The following is a 25,871-nucleotide window of genomic DNA, read 5'->3' as shown; positions in this document are numbered from 1 at the left end:
CTGAGGTCTCCCCCAGGGCCAGGCTCTTCCTTGGGAGAAGATCCTCAGGCTGGTGGGTCCCCATGGGTGATGTGTCCCCATGGGTGACGTGTTCCATGGGTGATGTGTTCCAATGGGTGACGTCCCCATGGCCTGAGGTCTCCTCCAGGGCCAGGCTCTACCCTGCGAGAAGATCCACAGGCTGGTGGGTCCCCATGGGTGATGTGTCCCCATGGGTGACGTGTTCCATGGGTGATGTGTTCCAATGGGTGCCATCCCCGTGGCCTGAGGTCTCCCCCAGGGCCAGGCTCTTCCTTGGGAGAAGATCCACAGGCTGGTGGGTCCCCATGGGTGATGTGTCCCCATGGGTGCCATGTCTCCATGGGTGACGTGCCCCGCCCCCGACGTCCCCATGGAGCACATCCTGACCTGTCCCCGCACCGCAGGTGGACGGCAGCCGTACCAGCCTGGCCGGCCGTAGCGGTGGGGACAGCAAGAGCCTCCGGAGCGTGACCGCAGCCCCCGACACCACCAACGTGGCCATTGCTGAGGTGAGATGTCCCCTCCTCCCCTTCCCCCCCTATCCCCCACCCACGTCACCCTCCCCGTCACCCCAACCCACTTCCCCACCCACCACCCACCGGGGGCGACAAGGCCACCTCCGCAGGGACACTCCTGTCCCTCCTTCCCCGTCACATCGGGGTGCCCCCACCCCATATCCCGGCTGGATGATTGACAGCTCCGGGGCCATGATTGACAGCTGCCTCCCGCCCTTTCCCGCAGGGAGCCGAAAACCCGAAGGCCACCAGCCCCGTCCCCCTCCTCCTCCTTTTGTTCAACCAGCAGAGCCTTGTCGCCTCCGTCCAGGTAAGTCGAAAGCACAAAACCCCACCGTTTCACCCCAAAATTGGTCCTTCTGCCCCACCCACCACCCCGTCCCCTCCTCGCCCCATCCCCCGTGGCCCCAACCGGGGCAAAAAGAAGGTGGGGGGGGGGGGTGGGGGTGGGGTTGGATGAATTTATGGGGATTCTCCAGTGGCTTCTAGGAGGGTTGGGTTGGGGTTGGGGACGGGAGGATATTGGGGGAGGGGGAGGAGGAGTTTGGGGTCCCCTCCTCGTGGGGCGGGTCCTGGGAGGACCTCACCCGCTCTGCCCCTCCCCCAGGGCGACTGGGTCTGGCTGAAGAAGTTTCCTGGAGACCAGCACAGTGAGGTGAAACCGGCCACCAAGCTGGCCTTCTGCAAGGTGAGGGGGCCATGGGGACACCACCGGGTCATGGGGGACAATGCTGGGTCATGGGGACACCACTGGGTCATGGGGACGCCACCGGGTCATGGGGGACAATGCTGGGTCATGGGGACACCACCGGGTCATGGGGACACCACCGGGTCATGGGGGACAATGCTGGGTCATGGGGACACCACCGGGTCATGGGGGACAATGCTGGGTCATGGGGGACACCACCGGGTCATGGGGACACCACCGGGTCATGGGGGACAATGCTGGGTCATGGGGACACCACCGGGTCATGGGGACACCGCCGGGTCATGGGGGACAATGCTGGGTCATGGGGACACCACCGGGTCATGGGGACACCACCAGGTCATGGGGGACAATGTTGGGTCATGGGGGACATCACTGGGCCATGGGGGAGAACATTGGGACATGGGGACAGCGCTGGGTCATGGGGGACAACTTTGGGTCATGGAGAGCCAGCACTGGCACAGAGGGGACAATGTCAGGCCATGGGGGGACAATTCTGGACCATAGGAGGCCATGGGGGTCAACACCAGGCCATGGTAGGACAACGTCAGGCCATGGGGGGACAATTCTGGACCACAGGAGGCCATGGGGGTCAACACCAGGCCATGGTAGGACAACGTCAGGCCATGGGGGGGACAATTCTGGACCATAGGAGGCCATGGGGGTCAACACCAGGCCATGGTAGGACAACGTCAGGCCATGGGGGGACAATTCTGGACCACAGGAGGCCATGGGGGTCAACACCAGGCCATGGTAGGACAACGTCAGGCCATGGGGGGGACAATTCTGGACCACAGGAGGCCATGGGGGTCAACACCAGGCCATGGTAGGACAGCGTCAGGCCATGGGGGGACAATTCTGGACCACAGGAGGCCATGGGGGTCAACACCAGGCCATGGTAGGACAGCGTCAGGCCATGGGGGGACAATTCTGGACCACAGGAGGCCATGGGGGTCAACACCAGGCCATGGTAGGACAACGTCAGGCCATGGGGGGACAATTCTGGACCACAGGAGGCCATGGAGGTCAACACCAGGCCATGGTAGGACAACGTCAGGCCATGGGGGGACAATTCTGGACCATAGGAGGCCATGGGGGTCAACACCAGGCCATGGTAGGACAACGTCAGGCCATGGGGGGACAATTCTGGACCATAGGAGGCCATGGGGGTCAACACCAGGCCATGGTAGGACAACGTCAGGCCATGGGGGGACAATTCTGGACCATAGGAGGCCATGGGGGTCAACACCAGGCCATGGTAGGACAACGTCAGGCCATGGGGGGACAATTCTGGACCATAGGAGGCCATGGGGGTCAACACCAGGCCATGGTAGGACAACGTCAGGCCATGGGGGGACAATTCTGGACCACAGGAGGCCATGGGGGTCAACACCAGGCCGTGTTAGGACAACATCAGGCCATGGGGGGACAATTCTGGACCACAGGAGGCCATGGGGGTCAACACCAGGCCATGGTAGGACAACGTCAGGCCATGGGGGGACAATTGTGGACCACAGGAGGCCATGGGGGTCAACACCAGGCCATGGTAGGACAACGTCAGGCCATGGGGGGACAATTCTGGACCACAGGAGGCCATGGGGGTCAACACCAGGCCGTGTTAGGACAACATCAGGCCATGGGGGGACAATTCTGGACCACAGGAGGCCATGGGGGTCAACACCAGGCCATGGTAGGACAACGTCAGGCCATGGGGGGACAATTGTGGACCACAGGAGGCCATGGGGGTCAACACCAGGCCATGGTAGGACAACATCAGGCCATGGGGGGACAATTCTGGACCATAGGAGGCCATGGGGGTCAACACCAGGCCATGGTAGGACAACGTCAGGCCATGGGGGGACAATTCTGGACCATAGGAGGCCATGGGGGTCAACACCAGGCCATGGTAGGACAACGTCAGGCCATGGGGGGACAATTCTGGACCATAGGAGGCCATGGGGGTCAACACCAGGCCATGGTAGGACAACGTCAGGCCATGGGGGGACAATTCTGGACCATAGGAGGCCATGGGGGTCAACACCAGGCCATGGTAGGACAACGTCAGGCCATGGGGGGACAATTCTGGACCACAGGAGGCCATGGGGGTCAACACCAGGCCATGGTAGGACAATGTCAGGCCATGGGGGGACAATTGTGGACCACAGGAGGCCATGGGGGTCAACACCAGGCCATGGTAGGACAACGTCAGGCCATGGGGGGGACAATTCTGGACCATAGGAGGCCATGGGGGTCAACACCAGGCCATGGTAGGACAATGTCAGGCCATGGGGGGACAATTCTGGACCACAGGAGGCCATGGGGGTCAACACCAGGCCATGGTAGGACAATGTCAGGCCATGGGGGGACAATTCTGGACCACAGGAGGCCATGGGGGTCAACACCAGGCCATGGTAGGACAATGTCAGGCCATGGGGGGGACAATTCTGGACCACAGGAGGCCATGGGGGTCAACACCAGGCCATGGTAGGACAACGTCAGGCCATGGGGGGACAATTCTGGACCATAGGAGGCCATGGGGGTCAACACCAGGCCGTGGTAGGACAACATCAGGCCATGGGGGGACAATTCTGGACCACAGGAGGCCATGGGGGTCAACACCAGGCCATGGTAGGACAACGTCAGGCCATGGGGGGACAATTCTGGACCACAGGAGGCCATGGGGGTCAACACCAGGCCATGGTAGGACAACGTCAGGCCATGGGGGGACAATTCTGGACCACAGGAGGCCATGGGGGTCAACACCAGGCCATGGTAGGACAACATCAGGCCATGGGGGGACAATTCTGGACCATAGGAGGCCATGGAGGTCAACACCAGGCCATGGTAGGACAACGTCAGGCCATGGGGGGACAATTCTGGACCATAGGAGGCCATGGGGGTCAACACCAGGCCATGGTAGGACAACGTCAGGCCATGGGGGAACAATTCTGGACCATGCTGGGACAAGACCAGGCCATGGTAGGACAACACCAGGCCCCAGGGACAATGTCAGGCCCCCTCCCATGTGTCTTCTGGCCTGGGACAGCTGCGTGACCTGCGCCACGAGAACGTCAACCTCTTCTTGGGCTTCTTCTACGACTGCGGCATCTTCGCCATCGTCTCGGAGCACTGCTCCCGCGGCAGCCTGGAGGACCTGCTGCGCAACGAGGACATGAAGCTCGATTGGATGTTCAAGTCCTCCCTCCTCATCGACCTCATCAAGGTGACGGCCGAGCAGGGGGGACGCAGTGGGGACCATGGCAAGCAAGCGTGGTGGTCATGGGAGTGGAGGTGGCTGTGGGGCGGCTGGTGGCCATGGCAATGGCCTTGGTAGTGGCCATGGTGGTTCTGGTGGCTGTGGTGGTGCTGGTGGCCATGGTGATGGCCACGGTGGCAGTGACTATAGCAGTAGCCATGGTGGTGGCTGTGCTGGTGGTGGTGGTGGCCATGGTGGTGGCTCTCATGGTGGTCATGGTGGTGGTGATAGCCACGGTGGTAACTTTGATGGTGACGGTGGTGGCTGTGCTGGTAGTGGTGGTGGTGGCCATGGTGGTGGCTCTCATGGTGGTCATGGTGGTGGTGGTAACTTTGATGGTGACGGTGGTGGCTGTGCTGGTGGTGGTGGTGGTGGCCATGGTGGTGGCTCTCATGGTGGTCATGGTGGTGGTGGTAACTTTGATGGTGACGGTGGTGGCTGTGCTGGTGGTGGTGGTGGTGGCCATGGTGGTGGCTCTCATGGTGGTCATGGTGGTGGTGATAGCCACGGTGGTAACTTTGATGGTGACGGTGGTGGCTGTGCTGGTAGTGGTGGTGGTGGCCATGGTGGTGGCTCTCATGGTGGTCATGGTGGTGGTGGTAACTTTGATGGTGACGGTGGTGGCTGTGCTGGTGGTGGTGGTGGTGGCCAGGGTGGTGGCTCTCATGGTGGTCATGGTGGTGGTGATAGCCACGGTGGTAACTTTGATGGTGACGGTGGTGGCTGTGGTGGTGGTGGTGGTGGCCATGGTGGTGGCTCTCATGGTGGTCATGGTGGTGGTGGTAACTTTGATGGTGACGGTGGTGGCTGTGCTGGTGGTGGTGGTGGTGGCCAGGGTGGTGGCTCTCATGGTGGTCATGGTGGTGGTGATAGCCACGGTAGTAACTTTGATGGTGACTGTGATGGTCATTGTGGTGTCTGTGGTGACAGCCACTGGGTAGTATCCACGGTGGTGGCCCTGGTGGCGGTGCCCTTGGCAGTAGCCATGATGATGGCCACAGTGGTGGTGGCCACGGTGGTGGCCATGGCAATAGCCATGGTTATGGCCATGGTGGTGGTGGTGGCCATGGTGATGGCCATTGTTGTGGCCATGGTGGTGGTGGCCATGGTGGCGGTGCCCTTGGTGGTAGCCGTGGTGATGGCCATGGTGCTGGTGGCTACAGTGGTGGCCACGGTGGTGGTGGCCATGGCAGTAGCCATGGTTATAACGATGGTGGCGGTGGCCGTGGTGTTGGTCATCGTGGTGGTGCCCTCAGCAGTAGCCATGGTGATGGCCATGGTGGTGGCCATGGTGGTGGCCATTGTGGTGGTGGCCATGGTGGTGGTGGCCACAGTGGTGGTCATGGTGGTAGCCACTGCGGTGGCCATGGTGGTGGTGGCCATGGCAGTAGCCATGGTGATGACCATGATGGTGGCCATTGTGTTGGCCATGATGGTGGTGGCCGTGGTGGCCATGGTGGTGTCAGTCATGGTGGTGGTGGCCGCTGTGGTGGCCATAGTGGTGGTGGCCATGGCAGTAGCCATGGTGATAGCCATGGTAGTAGCCATGGTGGTGGTGGCTGCCGCAGTGGCCATAGTGGTGGTGGCCATGGCAGTAGCCATGGTGATAGCCATGGTAGTAGCCATGGTGGTGGTGGCTGCTGCGGGTGGCCATAGTGGTGGTGGCCATGGCAGTAGCCATGGTGATGGCCATGGTGGTGGCCATTGTGTTGGCCATGATGGTGGTGGCCGTGGTGGCCATGGTGGTGGCGGCCATGGTGGTGGTGGCCGCTGCGGTGGCCATCGTGATGGTGGCCATGGCAGTAGCCATGGTGATAGCCATGGTGGTGGCCGTTGTGTTGGCCATGATAGTGGTGGCCGTGGTGGCCGTGGTGGCCATGGTGGTGGCAGCCATGGTGGTGGTGGTTGCTGTGGTGACCATCGTGGTGGTGGCCATGGCAGTAGCCATGGTGATAGCCATGGTAGTAGCCATGGTGGTGGTGGCTGCTGTGGGTGGCCATAGTGGTGGTGGCCATGGCAGTAGCCGTGGTGATGGCCATGGTGGTGGCCATTGTGTTGGCCATGATGGTGGTGGCCGTGGTGGCCATGGTGGTGGCAGCCATGGTGGTGGTGGCCGCTGCGGTGGCCATCGTGGTGGTGGCCATGGCAGTAGCCATGGTGATAGCCATGGTGGTGGCCATTGTGTTGGCCATGATAGTGGTGGCCGTGGTGGCCATGGTGGTGGCGGCCATGGTGGTGGTGGCCGCTGCGGTGGCCATCGTGGTGGTGGCCATGTCAGTAGCCATGGTGATAGCCATGGTGGTGGCCATTGTGTTGGCCATGATAGTGGTGGCCGTGGTGGCCATGGTGGTGGCGGCCATGGTGGTGGCGGCCACTGCGGTGGCCATCGTGGTGGTGGCCATGGCAGTAGCCATGGTGATGGCCATGGTGGTGGCCATTGTGTTGGCCATGATGGTGGTGGCCGTGGTGGCCATGGTGGTGGCGGCCATGGTGGTGGTGGCCGCTGCGGTGGCCATCGTGGTGGTGGCCATGGCAGTAGCCATGGTGATAGCCATGGTGGTGGCCATTGTGTTGGCCATGATGGTGGTGGCGATGGTGGCTGTGGTGGCAGCCATGGTGGTGGTGGCCGCTGCGGTGGCCATCGTGGTGGTGGCCATGGCAGTAGCCATGGTGATAGCCATGGTGGTGGCCATTGTGTTGGCCATGATGGTGGTGGCGGTGGTGGCCATGGTGGTGGCGGCCATGGTGGTGGCAGCCATGGTGGTGGTGGTCGCTGCGGTGGCCATCGTGGTGGTGGCCATGGCAGTAGCCATGGTGGTGGCCATTGTGTTGGCCATGATAGTGGTGGCCGTGGTGGCCATGGTGGTGGCGGCCATGGTGGTGGTGGCCGCTGTGGTGGCCATCGTGGTGGTGGCCATGTCAGTAGCCATGGTGATAGCCATGGTGGTGGCCATTGTGTTGGCCATGATACTGGTGGCCGTGGTGGCCATGGTGGTGGCGGCCATGGTGGTGGTGGCCGCTGCGGTGGCCATCGTGGTGGTGGCCATGTCAGTAGCCATGGTGATAGCCATGGTGGTGGCCATTGTGTTGGCCATGATAGTGGTGGCCGTGGTGGCCATGGTGGTGGCGGCCATGGTGGTGGTGGCTGCTGCGGTGGCCATCGTGGTGGTGGCCATGGCAGTAGCCATGGTGATGGCCATGGTGGTGGCCATTGTGTTGGCCATGATGGTGGTGGCCGTGGTGGCCATGGTGGTGGCAGCCATGGTGGTGGTGGTTGCTGCGGTGGCCATCGTGGTGGTGGCCATGGCAGTAGCCATGGTGATAGCCATGGTGGTGGCCATTGTATTGGCCATGATGGTGGTGGCCGTGGTGGCCATGGTGGTGGCGGCCATGGTGGTGGTGGTCGCTGCGGTGGCCATCGTGGTGGTGGCCATGGCAGTAGCCATGGTGATAGCCATGGTGGTGGCCATTGTGTTGGCCATGATGGTGGTGGCGGTGGTGGCTGTGGTGGCCATGGTGGTGGCAGCCATGGTGGTGATGGTCGCTGCGGTGGCCATCGTGGTGGTGGCCATGGCAGTAGCCATGGTGGTGGCCATTGTGTTGGCCATGATAGTGGTGGCCGTGGTGGCCATGGTGGTGGCAGCCATGGTGGTGGTGGTCGCTGCGGTGGCCATCGTGGTGGTGGCCATGGCAGTAGCCATGGTGATAGCCATGGTGGTGGCCATTGTGTTGGCCATGATAGTGGTGGCCGTTGTGGCCATGGTGGTGGCGGCCATGGTGGTGGTGGCTGCTGCGGTGGCTATCGTGGTGGTGGCCATGGCAGTAGCCATGGTGATGGCCATGGTGGTGGCCATTGTGTTGGCCATGATAGTGGTGGCCGTGGTGGCCATGGTGGTGGCAGCCATGGTGGTGGTGGTTGCTGCGGTGGCCATAGTGGTGGTGGCCATGGCAGTAGCCATGGTGATGGCCATGGTGGTGGCCATTGTGTTGGCCATGATGGTGGTGGCCGTGGTGGCCATGGTGGTGGCAGCCATGGTGGTGGTGGTCGCTGCGGTGGCCATCGTGGTGGTGGCCATGTCAGTAGCCATGGTGATAGCCATGGTGGTGGCCATTGTGTTGGCCATGATAGTGGTGGCCGTGATGGCCATGGTGGTGGCGGCCATGGTGGTGGCGGCTGCTGTGGTGGCCATTGTGGTGGTGGCCATGGCAGTAGCCATGGTGATAGCCATGGTGGTGGCCATTGTGTTGGCCATGATAGTGGTGGCCGTGGTGGCCATGGTGGTGGCGGCCATGGTGGTGGTGGCCGCTGCGGTGGCCATCGTGGTGGTGGCCATGTCAGTAGCCATGGTGATAGCCATGGTGGTGGCCATTGTGTTGGCCATGATAGTGGTGGCCGTGGTGGCCATGGTGGTGGCGGCCATGGTGGTGGTGGCCGCTGCGGTGGCCATCGTGGTGGTGGCCATGTCAGTAGCCATGGTGATAGCCATGGTGGTGGCCATTGTGTTGGCCATGATGGTGGTGGCAGTGGTGGCCATGGTGGTGGCGGCCATGGTGGTGGTGGCCGCTGAGGTGGCCATCGTGGTGGTGGCCATGTCAGTAGCCATGGTGATAGCCATGGTGGTGGCCATTGTGTTGGCCATGATGGTGGTGGTGGTGGTGGCTGTGGTGGCAGCCATGGTGGTGGTGGCCGCTGCGGTGGCTATCGTGGTGGTGGCCATGGCAGTAGCCATGGTGATAGCCATGGTGGTGGCCATTGTGTTGGCCATGATGGTGGTGGCGGTGGTGGCTGTGGTGGCCATGGTGGTGGCAGCCATGGTGGTGGTGGTCGCTGCGGTGGCCATCGTGGTGGTGGCCATGGCAGTAGCCATGGTGGTGGCCATTGTGTTGGCCATGATAGTGGTGGCCGTGGTGGCCATGGTGGTGGCAGCCATGGTGGTGGTGGTCGCTGCGGTGGCCATCGTGGTGGTGGCCATGGCAGTAGCCATGGTGATAGCCATGGTGGTGGCCATTGTGTTGGCCATGATAGTGGTGGCCGTGGTGGCCATGGTGGTGGTGGCCATGGTGATGGCGACCGCTGCGGCGGCCATGTTGGTGGTGACCACAGCGGCGACCACGCTGGCATAACCCCAGCGATGACCGCCGTCATCGCCGACCGTGTTGCCGACCACCGCAGCGGTGGCACCGGCACCGCCGTGACTTGGTGACGGTGACGGCGCGGGTGCCACCGCCTGTCCCGCAGGGCATGCGCTACCTGCACCACCGCGACATGGTCCACGGGCGCCTCAAGTCCCGCAACTGCGTGGTGGACGGGCGCTTCGTGCTGAAGGTCACCGACCACGGCTACAACGAGCTGCTGGAGGCCCAGCGGGTGCCCGCCCCCACCCCCCGGCCGCAGGGTGAGGGCGGGGCCGGGCTCTGCGGGGGGGGGGGGGGGCGGGGCTTGGGGTAACGAGGGTGGTCTTGGTCGGGGGGGGGGTGGGGGGGATGTGGGCCGGGGAGGGGGGGTGGGGCTCGGTCTGGGGCCAAGGGGATGGTGTGTGGTATGGAGGCGGGGCCTGTGGGGTGGGCGGGGTTAGGGTGGGGCTCGGGGGAGGGGGCCCAAGGGATGGGGGGGGGGCTTAGGGAATTTGGAGGGTTATTGGGTAGAGCTTAAGGGGCGGGGCCTCTGGGATGGGGCGGGGCCTTTGGATTAGGGGCGGGACTTTGGATTGGGGCGGGGGCTGGGGCGGGGCCTTTGGGTTAGGGGCGGGGCCTTTGGATTAGGGGCAGGGCCTTTGGATTAGGGGCGGGGCCTTTGGATTAAGGGCGGGGGCTTTGGATTAGGGGTGGGGGCTTTGGATTGGGGTGGGGCCTGGGGCGAGGCCTCTGGGATGGGGCAGGGCCTTTGGATTAGGGGCGGGGCCTTTGGATTAGGGGCAGGGCCTTTGGATTAGGGGCGGGGCCTGGGGCGGGGCCTCTGGGATGGGGCAGGGTCTTTGGATTAGGGGCGGGGCCTTTGGATTAGGGGCGGGGGCTTTGGATTAGGGGTGGGGGCTTTGTATTGGGGCGGGGCCTGGGGCGGGGCCTCTGGGATGGGGCAGGGCCTTTGGATTAGGGGCGGGGCCTTTGGATGAGGGGCAAGGCCTTTGGATTGGGGCGGGGCCTTGGGCGGGGTCTCTGGCGTGTGGGTGGGGCCACAGTGCCCTGGGCGGGGCTTGTGCCAGGTGCAGCACTTGGGGGCGGTGCCTGTAGGCTGAGGGCGGAGCCTTGGTGCCTGGGGCGGAGCTTGCAGGCAGGGGCGTGACTACTCCCACCCCGCCCTCTGGCTGAGGGCGGGGTCTCCCTCTGGTGGGTGTGGCCTCCCATAGTGGGTGTGGCCTCCCATAGAGGGCGCATCCTGACCGCTCTGGGGGCGTGGCCACACCGCTGGGGGACGTCACCACCCGAGGGAGGGGCACGGTCTAGCTGCCCGGGGGGGGGGGGGGGCGTGGCCTGAAGGTTGAGGGGGCGTGTCTGAGGGTGGCCCCGCCCCTCCCAGAGCGGCTGTGGACGGCGCCGGAGCTGCTGCGGGACGCGGCGCTGGAACGACGCGGCTCCTTCCGGGGCGACGTCTACGGGATCGGGATCATCATGCAGGAGGTGATCTGCCGCAGCGGCCCCTACTGCATGCTGGGACTGCCCCCCGAAGGTACCGCCCAGTCACACCAGTCACCTCCCAGTAACCCCCCAGTAACCCCCCAGGGACCCTGCTGCATGCTGGGACTGCCCCCCGAAGGTACCGCCCAGTCACCTCCCAGTAACCTCCCAGTAACCCCCCAGGGACCCTGCTGCATGCTGGGACTGCCCCCCGAAGGTACCGCCCAGTCACACCAGTCACCTCCCAGTAACCCCCCAGTAACCCCCCAGGGACCCTGCTGCATGCTGGGACTGCCCCCCGAAGGTACCGCCCAGTCACACCAGTCACCTCCCAGTAACCCCCCAGTAACCCCCCAGGGACCCTGCTGCATGCTGGGACTGCCCCCCGAAGGTACCGCCCAGTCACACCAGTCACCTCCCAGTAACCCCCCAGTAACCCCCCAGGGACCCTGCTGCATGCTGGGACTGCCCCCCGAAGGTACCGCCCAGTCACCTCCCAGTAACCCCCCAGTAACCCCCCAGGGACCCTGCTGCATGCTGGGACTGCCCCCCGAAGGTACCGCCCAGTCACACCAGTCACCTCCCAGTAACCCCCAGTAACCCCCCAGGGACCCTGCTGCATGCTGGGACTGCCCCCCGAAGGTACCGCCCAGTCACCTCCCAGTAACCCCCCAGTAACCCCCCAGGGACCCTGCTGCATGCTGGGACTGCCCCCCGAAGGTACCGCCCAGTCACACCAGTCACCTCCCAGTAACCCCCCAGTAACCCCCCAGGGACCCTGCTGCATGCTGGGACTGCCCCCCGAAGGTACCGCCCAGTCACACCAGTCACCTCCCAGTAACCCCCCAGTAACCCCCCAGGGACCCTGCTGCATGCTGGGACTGCCCCCCGAAGGTACCGCCCAGTCACACCAGTCACCTCCCAGTAACCCCCCAGTAACCCCCCAGGGACCCTGCTGCATGCTGGGACTGCCCCCCGAAGGTACCGCCCAGTCACACCAGTCACCTCCCAGTAACCCCCAGTAACCCCCCAGGGACCCTGCTGCATGCTGGGACTGCCCCCCGAAGGTACCGCCCAGTCACCTCCCAGTAACCCCCCAGTAACCCCCCAGGGACCCTGCTGCATGCTGGGACTGCCCCCCGAAGGTACCGCCCAGTCACACCAGTCACCTCCCAGTAACCCCCCAGTAACCCCCCACGGACCCTGCTGCATGCTGGGACTGCCCCCCGAAGGTACCGCCCAGTCACACCAGTAACCCCCCAGTAACCCCCCAGGGACCCTGCTGCATGCTGGGACTGCCCCCCGAAGGTACCGCCCAGTCACACCAGTCACCTCCCAGTAACCCCCCAGTAACCCCCCACGGACCCTGCTGCATGCTGGGACTGCCCCCCGAAGGTACCGCCCAGTCACACCAGTCACCTCCCAGTAACCCCCCAGTAACCCCCCAGGGACCCTGCTGCATGCTGGGACTGCCCCCCGAAGGTACCACCCAGTCACCTCCCAGTAACTTCCCAGTAACCCCCCAGGGACCCTGCTGCATGCTGGGACTGCCCCCCGAAGGTACCGCCCAGTCACACCAGTCACCTCCCAGTAACCCCCAGTAACCCCCCAGGGACCCTGCTGCATGCTGGGACTGCCCCCCGAAGGTACCGCCCAGTCACACCAGTCACCTCCCAGTAACCCCCCAGTAACCCCCCAGGGACCCTGCTGCATGCTGGGACTGCCCCCCGAAGGTACCGCCCAGTCACCTCCCAGTAACCCCCCAGTAACCCCCCAGGGACCCTGCTGCATGCTGGGACTGCCCCCCGAAGGTACCGCCCAGTCACACCAGTCACCTCCCAGTAACCCCCAGTAACCCCCCAGGGACCCTGCTGCATGCTGGGACTGCCCCCCGAAGGTACCGCCCAGTCACACCAGTCACCTCCCAGTAACCCCCCAGTAACCCCCCAGGGACCCTGCTGCATGCTGGGACTGCCCCCCGAAGGTACCGCCCAGTCACACCAGTCACCTCCCAGTAACTCCCCAGTAACCCCCCAGGGACCCTGCTGCATGCTGGGACTGCCCCCCGAAGGTACCGCCCAGTCACACCAGTCACCTCCCAGTAACCCCCCAGTAACCCCCCAGGGACCCTGCTGCATGCTGGGACTGCCCCCCGAAGGTACCGCCCAGTCACACCAGTCACCTCCCAGTAACCCCCCAGTAACCCCCCAGGGACCCTGCTGCATGCTGGGACTGCCCCCCGAAGGTACCACGCAGTCACACCAGTCACCTCCCAGTAACCCCCAGTAAGCCCCCAGGGACCCTGCTGCATGCTGGGACTGCCCCCCGAAGGTACCGCCCAGTCACACCAGTCACCTCCCAGTAACCCCCAGTAACCCCCCACGGACCCTGCTGCATGCTGGGACTGCCCCCCGAAGGTACCGCCCAGTCACACCAGTCACCTCCCAGTAACCCCCCAGTAACCCCCCAGGGACCCTGCTGCATGCTGGGACTGCCCCCCGAAGGTACCGCCCAGTCACACCAGTCACCTCCCAGTAACCCCCCAGTAACCCCCCAGGGACCCTGCTGCATGCTGGGACTGCCCCCCGAAGGTACCGCCCAGTCACACCAGTCACCTCCCAGTAACCCCCAGTAACCCCCCAGGGACCCTGCTGCATGCTGGGACTGCCCCCCGAAGGTACCGCCCAGTCACACCAGTCACCTCCCAGTAACCCCCCAGTAACCCCCCAGGGACCCTGCTGCATGCTGGGACTGCCCCCCGAAGGTACCGCCCAGTCACACCAGTCACCTCCCAGTAACCCCCAGTAACCCCCCAGGGACCCTGCTGCATGCTGGGACTGCCCCCCGAAGGTACCGCCCAGTCACACCAGTCACCTCCCAGTAACCCCCCAGTAACCCCCCAGGGACCCTGCTGCATGCTGGGACTGCCCCCCGAAGGTACCGCCCAGTCACACCAGTCACCTCCCAGTAACCCCCCAGTAACCCCCCAGGGACCCTGCTGCATGCTGGGACTGCCCCCCGAAGGTACCACGCAGTCACACCAGTCACCTCCCAGTAACCCCCAGTAACCCCCCAGGGACCCTGCTGCATGCTGGGACTGCCCCCCGAAGGTACCGCCCAGTCACACCAGTCACCTCCCAGTAACCCCCAGTAACCCCCCACGGACCCTGCTGCATGCTGGGACTGCCCCCCGAAGGTACCGCCCAGTCACACCAGTCACCTCCCAGTAACCCCCCAGTAACCCCCCAGGGACCCTGCTGCATGCTGGGACTGCCCCCCGAAGGTACCGCCCAGTCACACCAGTCACCTCCCAGTAAACCCCAGTAAACCCCCAGGGACCCTGCTGCATGCTGGGACTGCCCCCCGAAGGTACCACGCAGTCACACCAGTCACCTCCCAGTAACCCCCCAGTAACCCCCCAGGGACCCTGCTGCATGCTGGGACTGCCCCCCGAAGGTACCGCCCAGTCACACCAGTCACCTCCCAGTAACCCCCCAGTAACCCCCCAGCGACCCTGCTGCATGCTGGGACTGCCCCCCGAAGGTACCGCCCAGTCACACCAGTCACCTCCCAGTAACCCCCAGTAACCCCCCAGGGACCCTGCTGCATGCTGGGACTGCCCCCCGAAGGTACCGCCCAGTCACACCAGTCACCTCCCAGTAACCCCCCAGTAACCCCCCAGGGACCCTGCTGCATGCTGGGACTGCCCCCCGAAGGTACCGCCCAGTCACACCAGTCACCTCCCAGTAAACCCCCAGTAACCCCCCAGGGACCCTGCTGCATGCTGGGACTGCCCCCCGAAGGTACCGCCCAGTCACACCAGTCACCTCCCAGTAACCCCCCAGTAACCCCCCAGGGACCCTGCTGCATGCTGGGACTGCCCCCCGAAGGTACCGCCCAGTCACACCAGTCACCTCCCAGTAAACCCCAGTAAACCCCCAGGGACCCTGCTGCATGCTGGGACTGCCCCCCGAAGGTACCACGCAGTCACACCAGTCACCTCCCAGTAACCCCCAGTAACCCCCCAGGGACCCTGCTGCATGCTGGGACTGCCCCCCGAAGGTACCGCCCAGTCACACCAGTCACCTCCCAGTAACCCCCCAGTAACCCCCCAGGGACCCTGCTGCATGCTGGGACTGCCCCCCGAAGGTACCGCCCAGTCACACCAGTCACCTCCCAGTAACTTCCCAGTAACCCCTTGGCCCACCAACTGAACTCCCTGACACCCCTGGGATCCCCTAGAACCCCCCAAGAATCTTCAGGACCCCCCAAACATCTCCAGGACCCCCCAAGTGTCTCCAGACCCCCCCAGGCATCTCCAGGACCCCCCCAAAATGCTTCTAGGACCCCCCAAGAATCTCCAGGAACCCCTCAAGCATCTCCAGGGCCCCCCAAGCATCTCCAGGACCCCCCAAGTATCTCCCGGACCCCCCAAGCATCTACAGGACCCCCCAAGTGTCTCCAGACCCCCCCAAGCATCTCCAGGCCCCCCCCAAAACACCTCCAAGACTCCCCCAAAACATCTCCAGGACCCCCTCAAAACACCTCTAGGACCCCCCAAGCATCTCCAGGACCCCCCAAACATCTCCAAGACCCCCCAAGAATCTCCAGGACCCCCCCCAAAACACCTCTAGGACCCCCCAAGCATCTCCAGGACCCCCCAAACATCTCCAGGACCCCCCAAGAATCTCCAGGACCCCCCCAAAACACCTCTAGGACCCCCCAGGCATCTCCAGGACCCCCCCCAAAACACCTCTAGGACCCCCCAAGCATCTCCAGGACCCCCCAAACATCTCCAGGACCCCCCAAGAATCTCCAGGACCCCCCCCAAAACACCTCTAGGACCCCCCAAGCATCTCCAGGACCCCCCAAACATCTCCAGGACCCCCCAAGAATCTCCAGGACCCCTCCCAAAACACCTCTAGGATCCCCCAAGCATCTCCAGGACCCCCCAAGTGTCTCCAGGACCCCGCCAAAACACCTCCAAGACTCCCCCAAAACACCTCCAGGACCCCCCAAGAGTCTCCAGACCCCACCAAGCACCTCCAGGACCCCCCAAGAATCTCCAGGACCCCCCAAAACACCTCTAGGATCCCCCAAGCATCTCCAGAACCCCCCAAGAATCTCCAGAACCCCCCCCAAAACACCTCTAGGATCCCCCAAGCATCTCCAGGACCCCCCAAGAATCTCCAGGACCCCCCCCAAAACACCTCTAGGATCCCCCAAGCATCTCCAGAACCCCCCAAGAATCTCCAGGATCCCCCCAAAACACCTCTAGGATCCCCCAAGCATCTCCAGAACCCCCCAAGAATCTCCAGGATCCCCCCAAAACACCTCTAGGACCCCCCAAGCATCTCCAGAACCCCCCAAGAATCTCCAGGACCCCCCCAAAACACCTCTAGGACCCCCCAAGCATCTCCAGGACCCCCCAAGAATCTCCAGACCCCACCAAGCATCTCCAGGACCCCCCAAGAATCTCCAGGACCCCCCCCAAAACACCTCTAGAACCCCCCAAGCATCTCCAGGACCCCCCAAGAATCTCCAGACCCCACCAAGCATCTCCAGAACCCCCCAAGAATCTCCAGGACCCCCCCAAAACACCTCTAGGACCCCCCAAGCATCTCCAGGACCCCCCAAGAATCTCCAGACCCCACCAAGCATCTCCAGGACCCCCCAAGAATCTCCAGGACCCCCCCCAAAACACCTCTAGGATCCCCCAAGCATCTCCAGGACCCCCCAAAAATCTCCAGGACCCCCCAAGAATCTCCAGGACCCCCCCAAAACACCTCTAGGACCCCCCAAGCATCTCCAGGCCCCCCCAAGAATATCCAGGCCCCCCCTTGGCCCCCCCAAGTCACCCCCTCCAACACCTCTGGCACCCACTCCAGAGTGATGCTTGACCCAGTTGACCCCCACCCCCCCACACCTCCAGCCCCTCCCCCCCCCGCCCCCCCCCACCCCCCCCCGGTGACGCGGGTGTCCCCAGAGATCATCGAGAAGGTGCGGCAGCCCCCCCCCCTCTGCCGCCCGGCGGTCTCGGCCGACCAGGCCCCCCTGGAGTGCATCCACCTGATGAAGCAGTGCTGGAGCGAGCAGCCCGAGAGGCGACCAACCATCGACCAAGTCTTTGACCAGGTGGGACCAGTGGGGGGGGGAGTGGGACCAGTACGGGGGGGGTGGGACTGGTATGGGGTGATGGGAGCAGTATGGGGGGGTGGGACCAGTATGGGGTGATGGGAGCAGTATGGGGTGGGGTGGGACCAGTATGGGGTGATGGGAGCAGTATGGGGTGGGGTGGGACCAGTGGGGGGGGGACGGGGACCAGTACGGGGGGTGTGGGACCAGTATGGGGTGATGGGAGCAGTATGGGGTGGGGTGGGACCAGTATGGGGTGGTGGGAGCAGTATGGGGGGGGTGGGACCGGTATGGGGTGATACGGGAGCAGTATGGGGTGGGGTGGGACCAGTATGGGGTGATGGGAGCAGTATGGGGAGGGGTGGGACCAGTATGGGGTGATGGGAGCAGTATGGGGTGGGGTGGGACCAGTGGGGGGGGGACGGGGACCAGTACGGGGGGGGTGGGACCAGTATGGGGTGATATGGGAGCAGTATGGGGTGGGGTGGGACCAGTATGGGGTGGTGGGAGCAGTATGGGGGGAGTGGGACCAGTATGGGGTGATGGGAGGAGTATGGGGGGGGTGGGACCGGTATGGGGTGATATGGGAGCAGTATGGAGTGGGGTGGGACCAGTGGGGGGGGGACGGGGACCAGTACGGGGGCGGTGGGACCAGTATGGGGTGATGGGAGCAGTATGGGGTGATATGGGAGCAGCATGGGGGGGGATAGGACCAGTATGGGGTGATATGGGACCAGTATGGGATGAGGTGGGACCAGTATGGGGTGATATGGGACCGGTGTGGGGTGAGGTGGGACTGGTATGGGGTGATGGGAGCAGTATGGGGTGGGGTGGGACCAGTATGGGGTGATATGGGACCAGTATGGGGTGATGGGAGCAGTATGGGGTGGGGTGGGACCAGTATGGGGTGATATGGGACCAGTATGGGGTGATGGGAGCAGTATGGGGTGGGGTGGGACCAATATGGGGTGATGGGAGCAGTATGGGGTGGGGTGGGACCAGTATGGGGTGATGGGAGCAGTATGGGGTGGGGTGGGACCAGTATGGGGTGATATGGGAGCAGTATGGGGTGGGGTGGGACCAGTATGGGGTGATGGGAGCAGTATGGGGTGGGGTGGGACCAGTATGGGGTGATGGGAGCAGTATGGGGTGGGGTGGGACCAGTATGGGGTGATGGGAGCAGTATGGGGTGGGGTGGGACCAGTATGGGGTGATGGGAGCAGTATGGGGTGATATGGGAGCAGTATGGGGTGGGGTGGGACCAGTGGGGGGGGGGACGGGGACCAGTACGGGGGGTGTGGGACCAGTATGGGGTGATGGGAGCAGTATGGGGTGGGGTGGGACCAGTATGGGGTGATATGGGAGCAGTATGGGGTGGGACCAGTATGGGGTGATGGGAGCAGTACGGGGGGGTGGGACCAGTATGGGGTGATATGGGAGCAGTATGGGGTGGGGTGGGACCAGTATGGGGTGATACGGGACCAGTACGGGGGGGGTGGGACTGGTATGGGGTGATGGGAGCAGTATGGGGTGGGGTGGGACCAGTATGGGGTGATGGGAGCAGTATGGGGTGGGGTGGGACCAGTATGGGGCGATGGGAGCAGTACAGGGGGGGTGGGACCAGTATGGGGTGATGGGAGCAGTATGGGGTGGGGTGGGACCAGTATGGGGTGATGGGAGCAGTATGGGGTGGGGTGGGACCAGTATGGGGTGATATGGGACCAGTACGGGGGGGGTGGGACTAGTATGGGGTGATATGGGAGCAGTATGGGGTGGGGTGGGACCAGTATGGGGTGATGGGAGCAGTATGGGGTGGGGTGGGACCAGTATGGGGTGATATGGGAGCAGTACGGGGGGGGTGGGACCAGTATGGGGTGATATGGGAGCAGTATGGGGTGGGGTGGGACCAGTATGGGGTGATGGGAGCAGTACAGGGTGGGGTGGGACCAGTATGGGGTGATACGGGACCAGTATGGGGGGGGTGGGACCGGTATGGGGTGATATGGGAGCAGTATGGGGTGGGGTGGGACCAGTATGGGGTGATGGGAGCAGTATGGGGTGGGGTGGGACCAGTAGGGGGGGGGGAACGGGGACCAGTATGGGGGGGGTGGGACCGGTATGGGGTGATATGGGACCAGTATGGGGTGGGGTGGGACCAGTATGGGGATATATGGGACCAGTGTGGGGTGATATGGGAGCAGTATGGGGTGATATGGGACCAGTGTGGGGTGAGGTGGGACCAGTATGGGGTGATATGGGACCAGTGTGGGGTGATATGGGAGCAGTATGGGGTGATATGGGACCAGTGTGGGGTGAGGTGGGACCAGTATGGGGTGATATGGGAGCAGTATGGTGTGAGGTGGGACCAGTATGGGGTGATGGGAGCAGTATGGGGTGGGGTGGGACCAGTATGGGGTGATATGGGAGCAGTATTGGGTGATATGGGACCAGTGTGGGGTGAGGTGGGACCAGTATGGGGTGATATGGGACCAGTATGGGGTGGGGTGGGACCAGTATGGGGTGATATGGGACCGGTGTGGGGTGAGGTGGGACCAGTATGGGGTGATATGGGACCAGTATGGGGTGGGGTGGGACCAGTATGGGGTGATATGGGACCGGTATGGGGTGATATGGGACCAGTGTGGGGTGAGGTGGGACCAGTATGGGGTGATATGGGACCAGTATGGGGTTGGTTGGGCCCTGGGTGTGGGGTGGGACTGGTGTGGGGTGGGACCCGGGCGGCTGGGGCCCCATAGGGCTGACCCATGGCCGTGGGGCTGTAAGGGACATGGGGCTAGGTGGGCCTATATGGTTCTATAGGGGCCTATATGGGCCTATATGGGGCTGACCCTTGGCTATGGGGCTATAAGGGGGACATGGGTCTAGATGGGTCTATATGGAGCTAGACGGGCCTATATGGGCCTATATGGGCCTATATGGGCCTATATGGGGCTGACCCATGGCTATGGGGCTATAAAGGACATGGGTTTAGATGGGTCTAGATGGGTCTATATGGTTCTATATGGGTCTAGATGGGGCTGACCCCTGGCTATGGAGCTATAAGGGGGACATGGGTCTATATGGGTCTATAGGGGCCTAATGGGGCTAGATGGGGCTGACCCCTGGCTATGGGGCTATAAGGGGGACATGGGTCTATATGGGTCTAGATGGGGCTAGATGGGCCTATATGAGCCTATATGAGCCTATATGGGGCTGACCCCTGGCTATTGGGCTATAAAGGACATGGGTCTAGATGGGTCTATATGGTTCTATATGGGTCTAGATGGGGCTGACCCCTGGTTATGGGGCTATAAGGGGGACATGGGTCTATATGGGGTTAGATGGGTCTATATGGGCCTATATGGTTCCATATGGGGCTAGATGGGCTGACCCCTGGTATGGGGCTATAAGGGGGACATGGGTCTATATGGGTCTATATGGGGCTAGATGGGCCTAGATGGGTCTATATTGTTCTATATGGGGCTATATGGGCCTATACGGGGCTGACCCATGGCTATGAAGCTATAAAGGACATGGGTCTAGATGGGTCTATATGGTTCCATATGGGTCTAGATGGGGCTGACCCCTGGCTATGGGGCTATAAGGGGGACATGGGTCTATATGGGTCTCTATGGGTCTCTATGGGTCTATATGGGCCTATATGGTTCCATATGGTTCTATATGGGGCTGACCCCTGGCTATGGGGCTATAAGGGGGACATGGGTCTCTATGGGTCTCTGTGGGTCTATATGGGCCTATATGGGCCTATATGGTTCCATATGGGTCTATATGGGGCTGACCCCTGGCTATGGAGCTATAAGGGGGACATGGGTCTATATGGGTCTCTATGGGTCTCTGTGGGTCTATATGGGCCTATATGGTTCCATATGGTTCTATATGGGGCTGACCCCTGGCTATGGGGCTATAAGGGGGACATGGGTCTATATGGGTCTATATGGGGCTAGATGGACCTAGATGGGTCTATATGTTCTATATGGGGCTATATGGGCCTATATGGGGCTGGTCCATGGCTATGGAGCTATAAAGGACATGGGTCTAGATGGGTCTAGATGGGCCTATATGGTTCCATATGGGTCTAGATGGGGCTGACCCCTGGCTATGGAGCTATAAGGGGGACATGGGTCTATATGGGTCTATATGGGCCTATATGGTTCTATATGGGGCTAGATGGGGCTGACCCCTGGCTATGGGGCTATAAGGGGGACATGGGTCTATATGGGGCTAGATGGGCCTATATGGTTCCATATGGGTCTAGATGGGGCTGACCCCTGGCTATGGGGCTATAAGGGGGACATGGGTCTATATGGGGTTAGGTGGGTCTATATGGGCCTATATGCTTCCATATGGGTCTAGATGGGGCTGATCCCTGACTATGGGGCTATAAGGGGGACATGGGGCTAGATGGGCCTATATGGTTCTATATGGGGCTAGATGGGGCTGACCCCTGGCTATGGGGCTATAAGGGGGCCATGGGTCTCTCTGGGTCTCTATGGGTCTAGATGGGCCTATATGCTTCCATATGGTTCTATATGGGGTTGACCCCTGGCTATGGGGCTCTCTGGGGGGGGTTTCCTGGTAGTTCAAGAGCATCAACAAGGGCCGGAAGACCAACATCATCGACTCCATGCTGCGCATGCTGGAGCAGTACTCCAGCAACCTGGAGGACCTCATCCGCGAGCGCACCGAGGAGCTGGAGATCGAGAAGCAGAAGACGGACAAGCTCCTCACCCAGATGCTGCCCCCGTGGGTGCAGGGTCCGGGGTGGGGGTGGGGGTGGGGGGGAAGGGGAGGGGGTTGGCTCTCACCCCGTAGATTTCATCCAGCTCTTGGGGGGGATGGTGGTGGTAGGTACGGCTGGGGTGGTCCCACAGATCTGGGTGGGGTTCTGTGGGGCTGGAGGGGGTGCAGGTGGCCACTGGGGGCAGGTTGGGGTTGGCCATGGCCCATTGACCCCACCCAGATCTGTGGGGCTGGAGGGGGTGCAGGTGGCCACTGGGGGCAGGTTGGGGTTGGCCATGGTCCATTGACCCCACCCAGGTCTGTGGGGCTGGAGGGGGTGCAGGTGGCCACTGGGGGCAGGTTGGGGTTGGCCATGGTCCATTGACCCCACCCAGGTCTGTGGGGCTGGAGGGGGTGCAGGTGGCCACTGGGGGGAGGTTGGGGGTTGGCCATGGCCCATTGACCCCACCCAGGTCTGTGGGGCTGGAGGGGGTGCAGGTGGCCACTGGGGGGAGGTTGGGGTTGGCCATGGCCCATTGACCCACCCAGGTCTGTGGGGCTGGAGGGGGTGCAGGTGGCCACTGGGGGCAGGTTGGGGTTGGCCGTGGTCCATTGACCCCAGCCAGGTCTGTGGGGCTGGAGGGGGTGCAGGTGGCCACTGGGGGCAGGTTGGGGTTGGCCATGGTCCATTGACCCCACCCAGGTCTGTGGGGCTGGAGGGGGTGCAGGTGGCCACTGGGGGCAGGTTGGGTTGGCCATGGCCCATTGACCCCACCCAGGTCTGTGGGGCTGGAGGGGGTGCAGGTGGCCACTGGGGGCAGGTTGGGGTTGGCCATGGTCCATTGACCCCACCCAGATCTGTGGGGCTGGAGGGGGTGCAGGTGGCCACTGGGGGCAGGTTGGGGTTGGCCGTGGTCCATTGACCCCACCCAGGTCTGTGGGGCTGGAGGGGTGCAGGTGGCCACTGGGGCAGTTCGGGGTTGGCCATGTCCCCATACCACCCCCCTTGTGTCCCCTGATGGGGACATCAAGGTTCCCCCACCCCTCCCCACGGTCCCTGTGGTCCCCAGGGCCACAACAAGCCGGTGGCTGAGGAGCCACACAGGACACGTGGGTCTCTATTGGGGTGGCGGGGGAAGATCTGGGACCCCGGGGACCCCAATTGCCTTGATGGTGGGGACACGGGTGGTCCCCACTGAGTCCCAGTGTCCCCCCCCCCGCCGCCCCGTGCCACGGCAGGTCGGTGGCCAAGGCTCTGAAGATGGGCACCCCCGTGGAACCCGAGTACTTCGAGGAGGTGACGCTTTACTTCAGTGACATCGTGGGCTTCACCACCATCTCGGCCATGAGCGAACCCATTGAGGTGGTCGATCTTCTCAATGACCTTTACACCCTCTTCGACGCCATCATCGGCTCTCATGACGTCTACAAGGTGACGGGGTCAGCCCTCAGGGTACCGGTGGTCGTGGTCTCCCGTGGGTCACAGCTCCAACCGTGGGGCGCGGTCACCAAATGAATGGGTTTGGGTGTCCCCGTGACATCTACAAGGTGATGTGTCCACCCCGTGGCACTGCAGGCCACGGTCCCACCAGAGGTGGCTGTGCTTTGGCCACCTCACCCCGGGGACATGGCCAGCGAGTGAAGGTGGTGATGGGTGCCCAAGGTCCTCAGGGACATGGGTGAGGTGACCGTGGTTCTGGTGGCCATGGTCCCGTGGACATGGCTGTGCTTTGCCACCTCACCCCGGGGACATGGCCAGTGAGTGAAGGTGGTGATGGGTGCCCAAGGTCCTCAGGGACATGGGTGAGGTGACCGTGGTTCTGGTGGCCATGGTCCCCGTGGACATGGCTGTGCTTTGGCCACCTCACCCTGGGGACATGGCCAGCGAGTGAAGGTGGTGATGGGTGCCCAAGGTCCTCAGGGACATGGGTGAGGTGACCGTGGTTCTGGTGGCCATGGTCCACATGGACATGGCTGTGCTTTGGCCACCTCACCCCGGGGACATGGCCAGCGAGTGAAGGTGGTGATGGGTGCCCAAGGTCCTCAGGGACATGGGTGAGGTGACCGTGGTTCTGGTGGCCATGGTCCCCGTGGACATGGCTGTGCTTTGGCCACCTCACCCTGCAGATACGGGACGCAGCCACCAGACACATGGTTATGTGTCTCCAAGGTCCTCAAGTGACATCACCGAGGTGACATGGCTGCCTGGTGGCACCGCTGGCCTCCGAGGAACGTGACCATGCAATGGCCACCTCCCACAAACCAGGGATGCGGCCACACTCAGCGTTCAGGGGGTTGGAGGGGGTGGTCCTTGGTGGCCGTGGTCCCCCTGTGACACGTCCTGTGTCCCCCCCCCCCGGTCTGTCCCCACAGGTGGAGACCATCGGGGACGCCTACATGGTGGCCTCGGGGCTGCCCAAGCGCAACGGGAACCGCCACGCCGGCGAGATCGCCAACATGTCCCTGGACATCCTCAGCTCCGTCGGCACCTTCAAGATGCGCCACATGCCCGAGGTGCCCGTCCGCATCCGCATTGGCCTCCACTCCGGTAAGGCCACGCCCCCTTCCTTGGCTCTGCCTCGTTTGGACATGGCCCTCTGGACACGCCCCTTCCTGGGCATGACCTATCAAGTCGCATCACCTCTTGGCCAACATTCAACATGGTTGTGACCCGTTGGCCGTGACTCATTGGTTGTGACCCATTGGTCATAACCCGTGGGGGCACCGCCTGGCCACACCCCTTAGTCACACCCTTAAAGACCACGCCCACCTTTTGCAGTGGTCACGCCCCTTCTTGGCCACACCCAAACTCATCGCCTCTTGGCCAACACTCAACATGGCCATGAGCCATTGGCTGTGGCCCATTGGTCATAACCCGTGGGGGCACCGCCTGGCCACGCCCCTTAGCCACACCCTTAAAGACCACGCCCACCTTTTGCAGTTGTCACACCCCTTCTTGGCCACACCCAAACTCATCACCTCTTAGCCAACACTCAACATGGCCATGAGCCATTGGCTGTGGCCCATTGGTCATAACCCGTGGGGGCACCGCCTGGCCACGCCCCTTAGCCACACCCTTAAAGACCACGCCCACCTTTTGCAGTTGTCACGCCCCTTCTTGGCCACACCCAAACTCATCACGTCTTGGCCAACACTCAACATGGCCATGAGCCATTGGCTGTGGCCCATTGGTCATAACCCTTGGGGGTACCGCCTGGCCACGCCCCTTAGTCACACCCTTAAAGACCACACCCACCTCCTACCCACGCAATGGTCACGCCTCTTCTTGGCCACACCCAAACTGGTCATCTCTTGGCCAACGTGGCCGTGACCCGTTGGCCATGACCCTTGGGGGCATCCCCTGGCCACACCCCTTAGACACGCCCTTAAAGACCACACCCACCTTTTGCAGTGGTCACGCCCCTTCTTGGCCACACCCCAACTCATCACCTCTTGGCCAACACTCAACGTGGCCATGACTCCTTGGCCATAACCCTTGCCCGCACGCCCCTCCATGATCCCAAACCGCGGCCCCGCCCCTCGTGACCACACCCCATGTGACCACGCCCCCCCCCTGAGGCCCCGCCCCTCCGTAGGGCCCTGCGTGGCCGGCGTCGTGGGGCTCACCATGCCGCGCTACTGCCTCTTCGGGGACACCGTCAACACGGCGTCACGCATGGAGTCCACCGGCCTGCGTGAGTGTCCCCCCGATGTCCCCCCGATGTCCCCCCCGATGTCCCCCCCCGATGTCCCCCCGATGTCCCCCCCATGTCCCCCCGCGTGTCCCCCGCACGTGTCCTTCCTCCACCACCCCCCTTGTCCCCTCCCTCGCGTGGTGGCATGGAGGGGGTGGGGGGGGGACCGCAGGGTGGCAGGGGTGACG

The 25,871-nt window shown here is 63.1% G+C and overlaps 1 protein-coding gene across 1 annotated transcript in view; it reads left to right on the top strand.

The window, feature by feature from the left end:
- Nucleotides 1-25,683, top strand: part of LOC142077517 (retinal guanylyl cyclase 1-like) — a gene marked incomplete at its 3' end in the record, with an annotated part of 34,092 nt that extends 8,409 nt beyond the window's left edge. The window contains exons 6-16 of the mRNA XM_075139471.1: nucleotides 426-530; nucleotides 763-846; nucleotides 1,144-1,224; nucleotides 4,289-4,465; nucleotides 9,738-9,894; nucleotides 11,016-11,165; nucleotides 17,100-17,248; nucleotides 21,849-22,012; nucleotides 23,228-23,420; nucleotides 24,362-24,536; nucleotides 25,585-25,683. Coding sequence (XP_074995572.1) covers nucleotides 426-530; nucleotides 763-846; nucleotides 1,144-1,224; nucleotides 4,289-4,465; nucleotides 9,738-9,894; nucleotides 11,016-11,165; nucleotides 17,100-17,248; nucleotides 21,849-22,012; nucleotides 23,228-23,420; nucleotides 24,362-24,536; nucleotides 25,585-25,683 — 1,534 coding nt within the window. The remainder of the gene's footprint in view (nucleotides 1-425; nucleotides 531-762; nucleotides 847-1,143; nucleotides 1,225-4,288; nucleotides 4,466-9,737; nucleotides 9,895-11,015; nucleotides 11,166-17,099; nucleotides 17,249-21,848; nucleotides 22,013-23,227; nucleotides 23,421-24,361; nucleotides 24,537-25,584) is intronic.
- Nucleotides 25,684-25,871: the final 188 nt, after the last annotated feature.

The sequence above is a fragment of the Calonectris borealis genome, unplaced genomic scaffold (assembly GCF_964195595.1).
Source record: "Calonectris borealis unplaced genomic scaffold, bCalBor7.hap1.2 HAP1_SCAFFOLD_286, whole genome shotgun sequence".
In the NCBI taxonomy this organism is placed as follows: Eukaryota; Metazoa; Chordata; class Aves; order Procellariiformes; family Procellariidae; genus Calonectris; species Calonectris borealis.
Note: the sequence above shows the minus strand (reverse complement) of the source record. Positions and strands in the feature narration are given on the sequence as shown.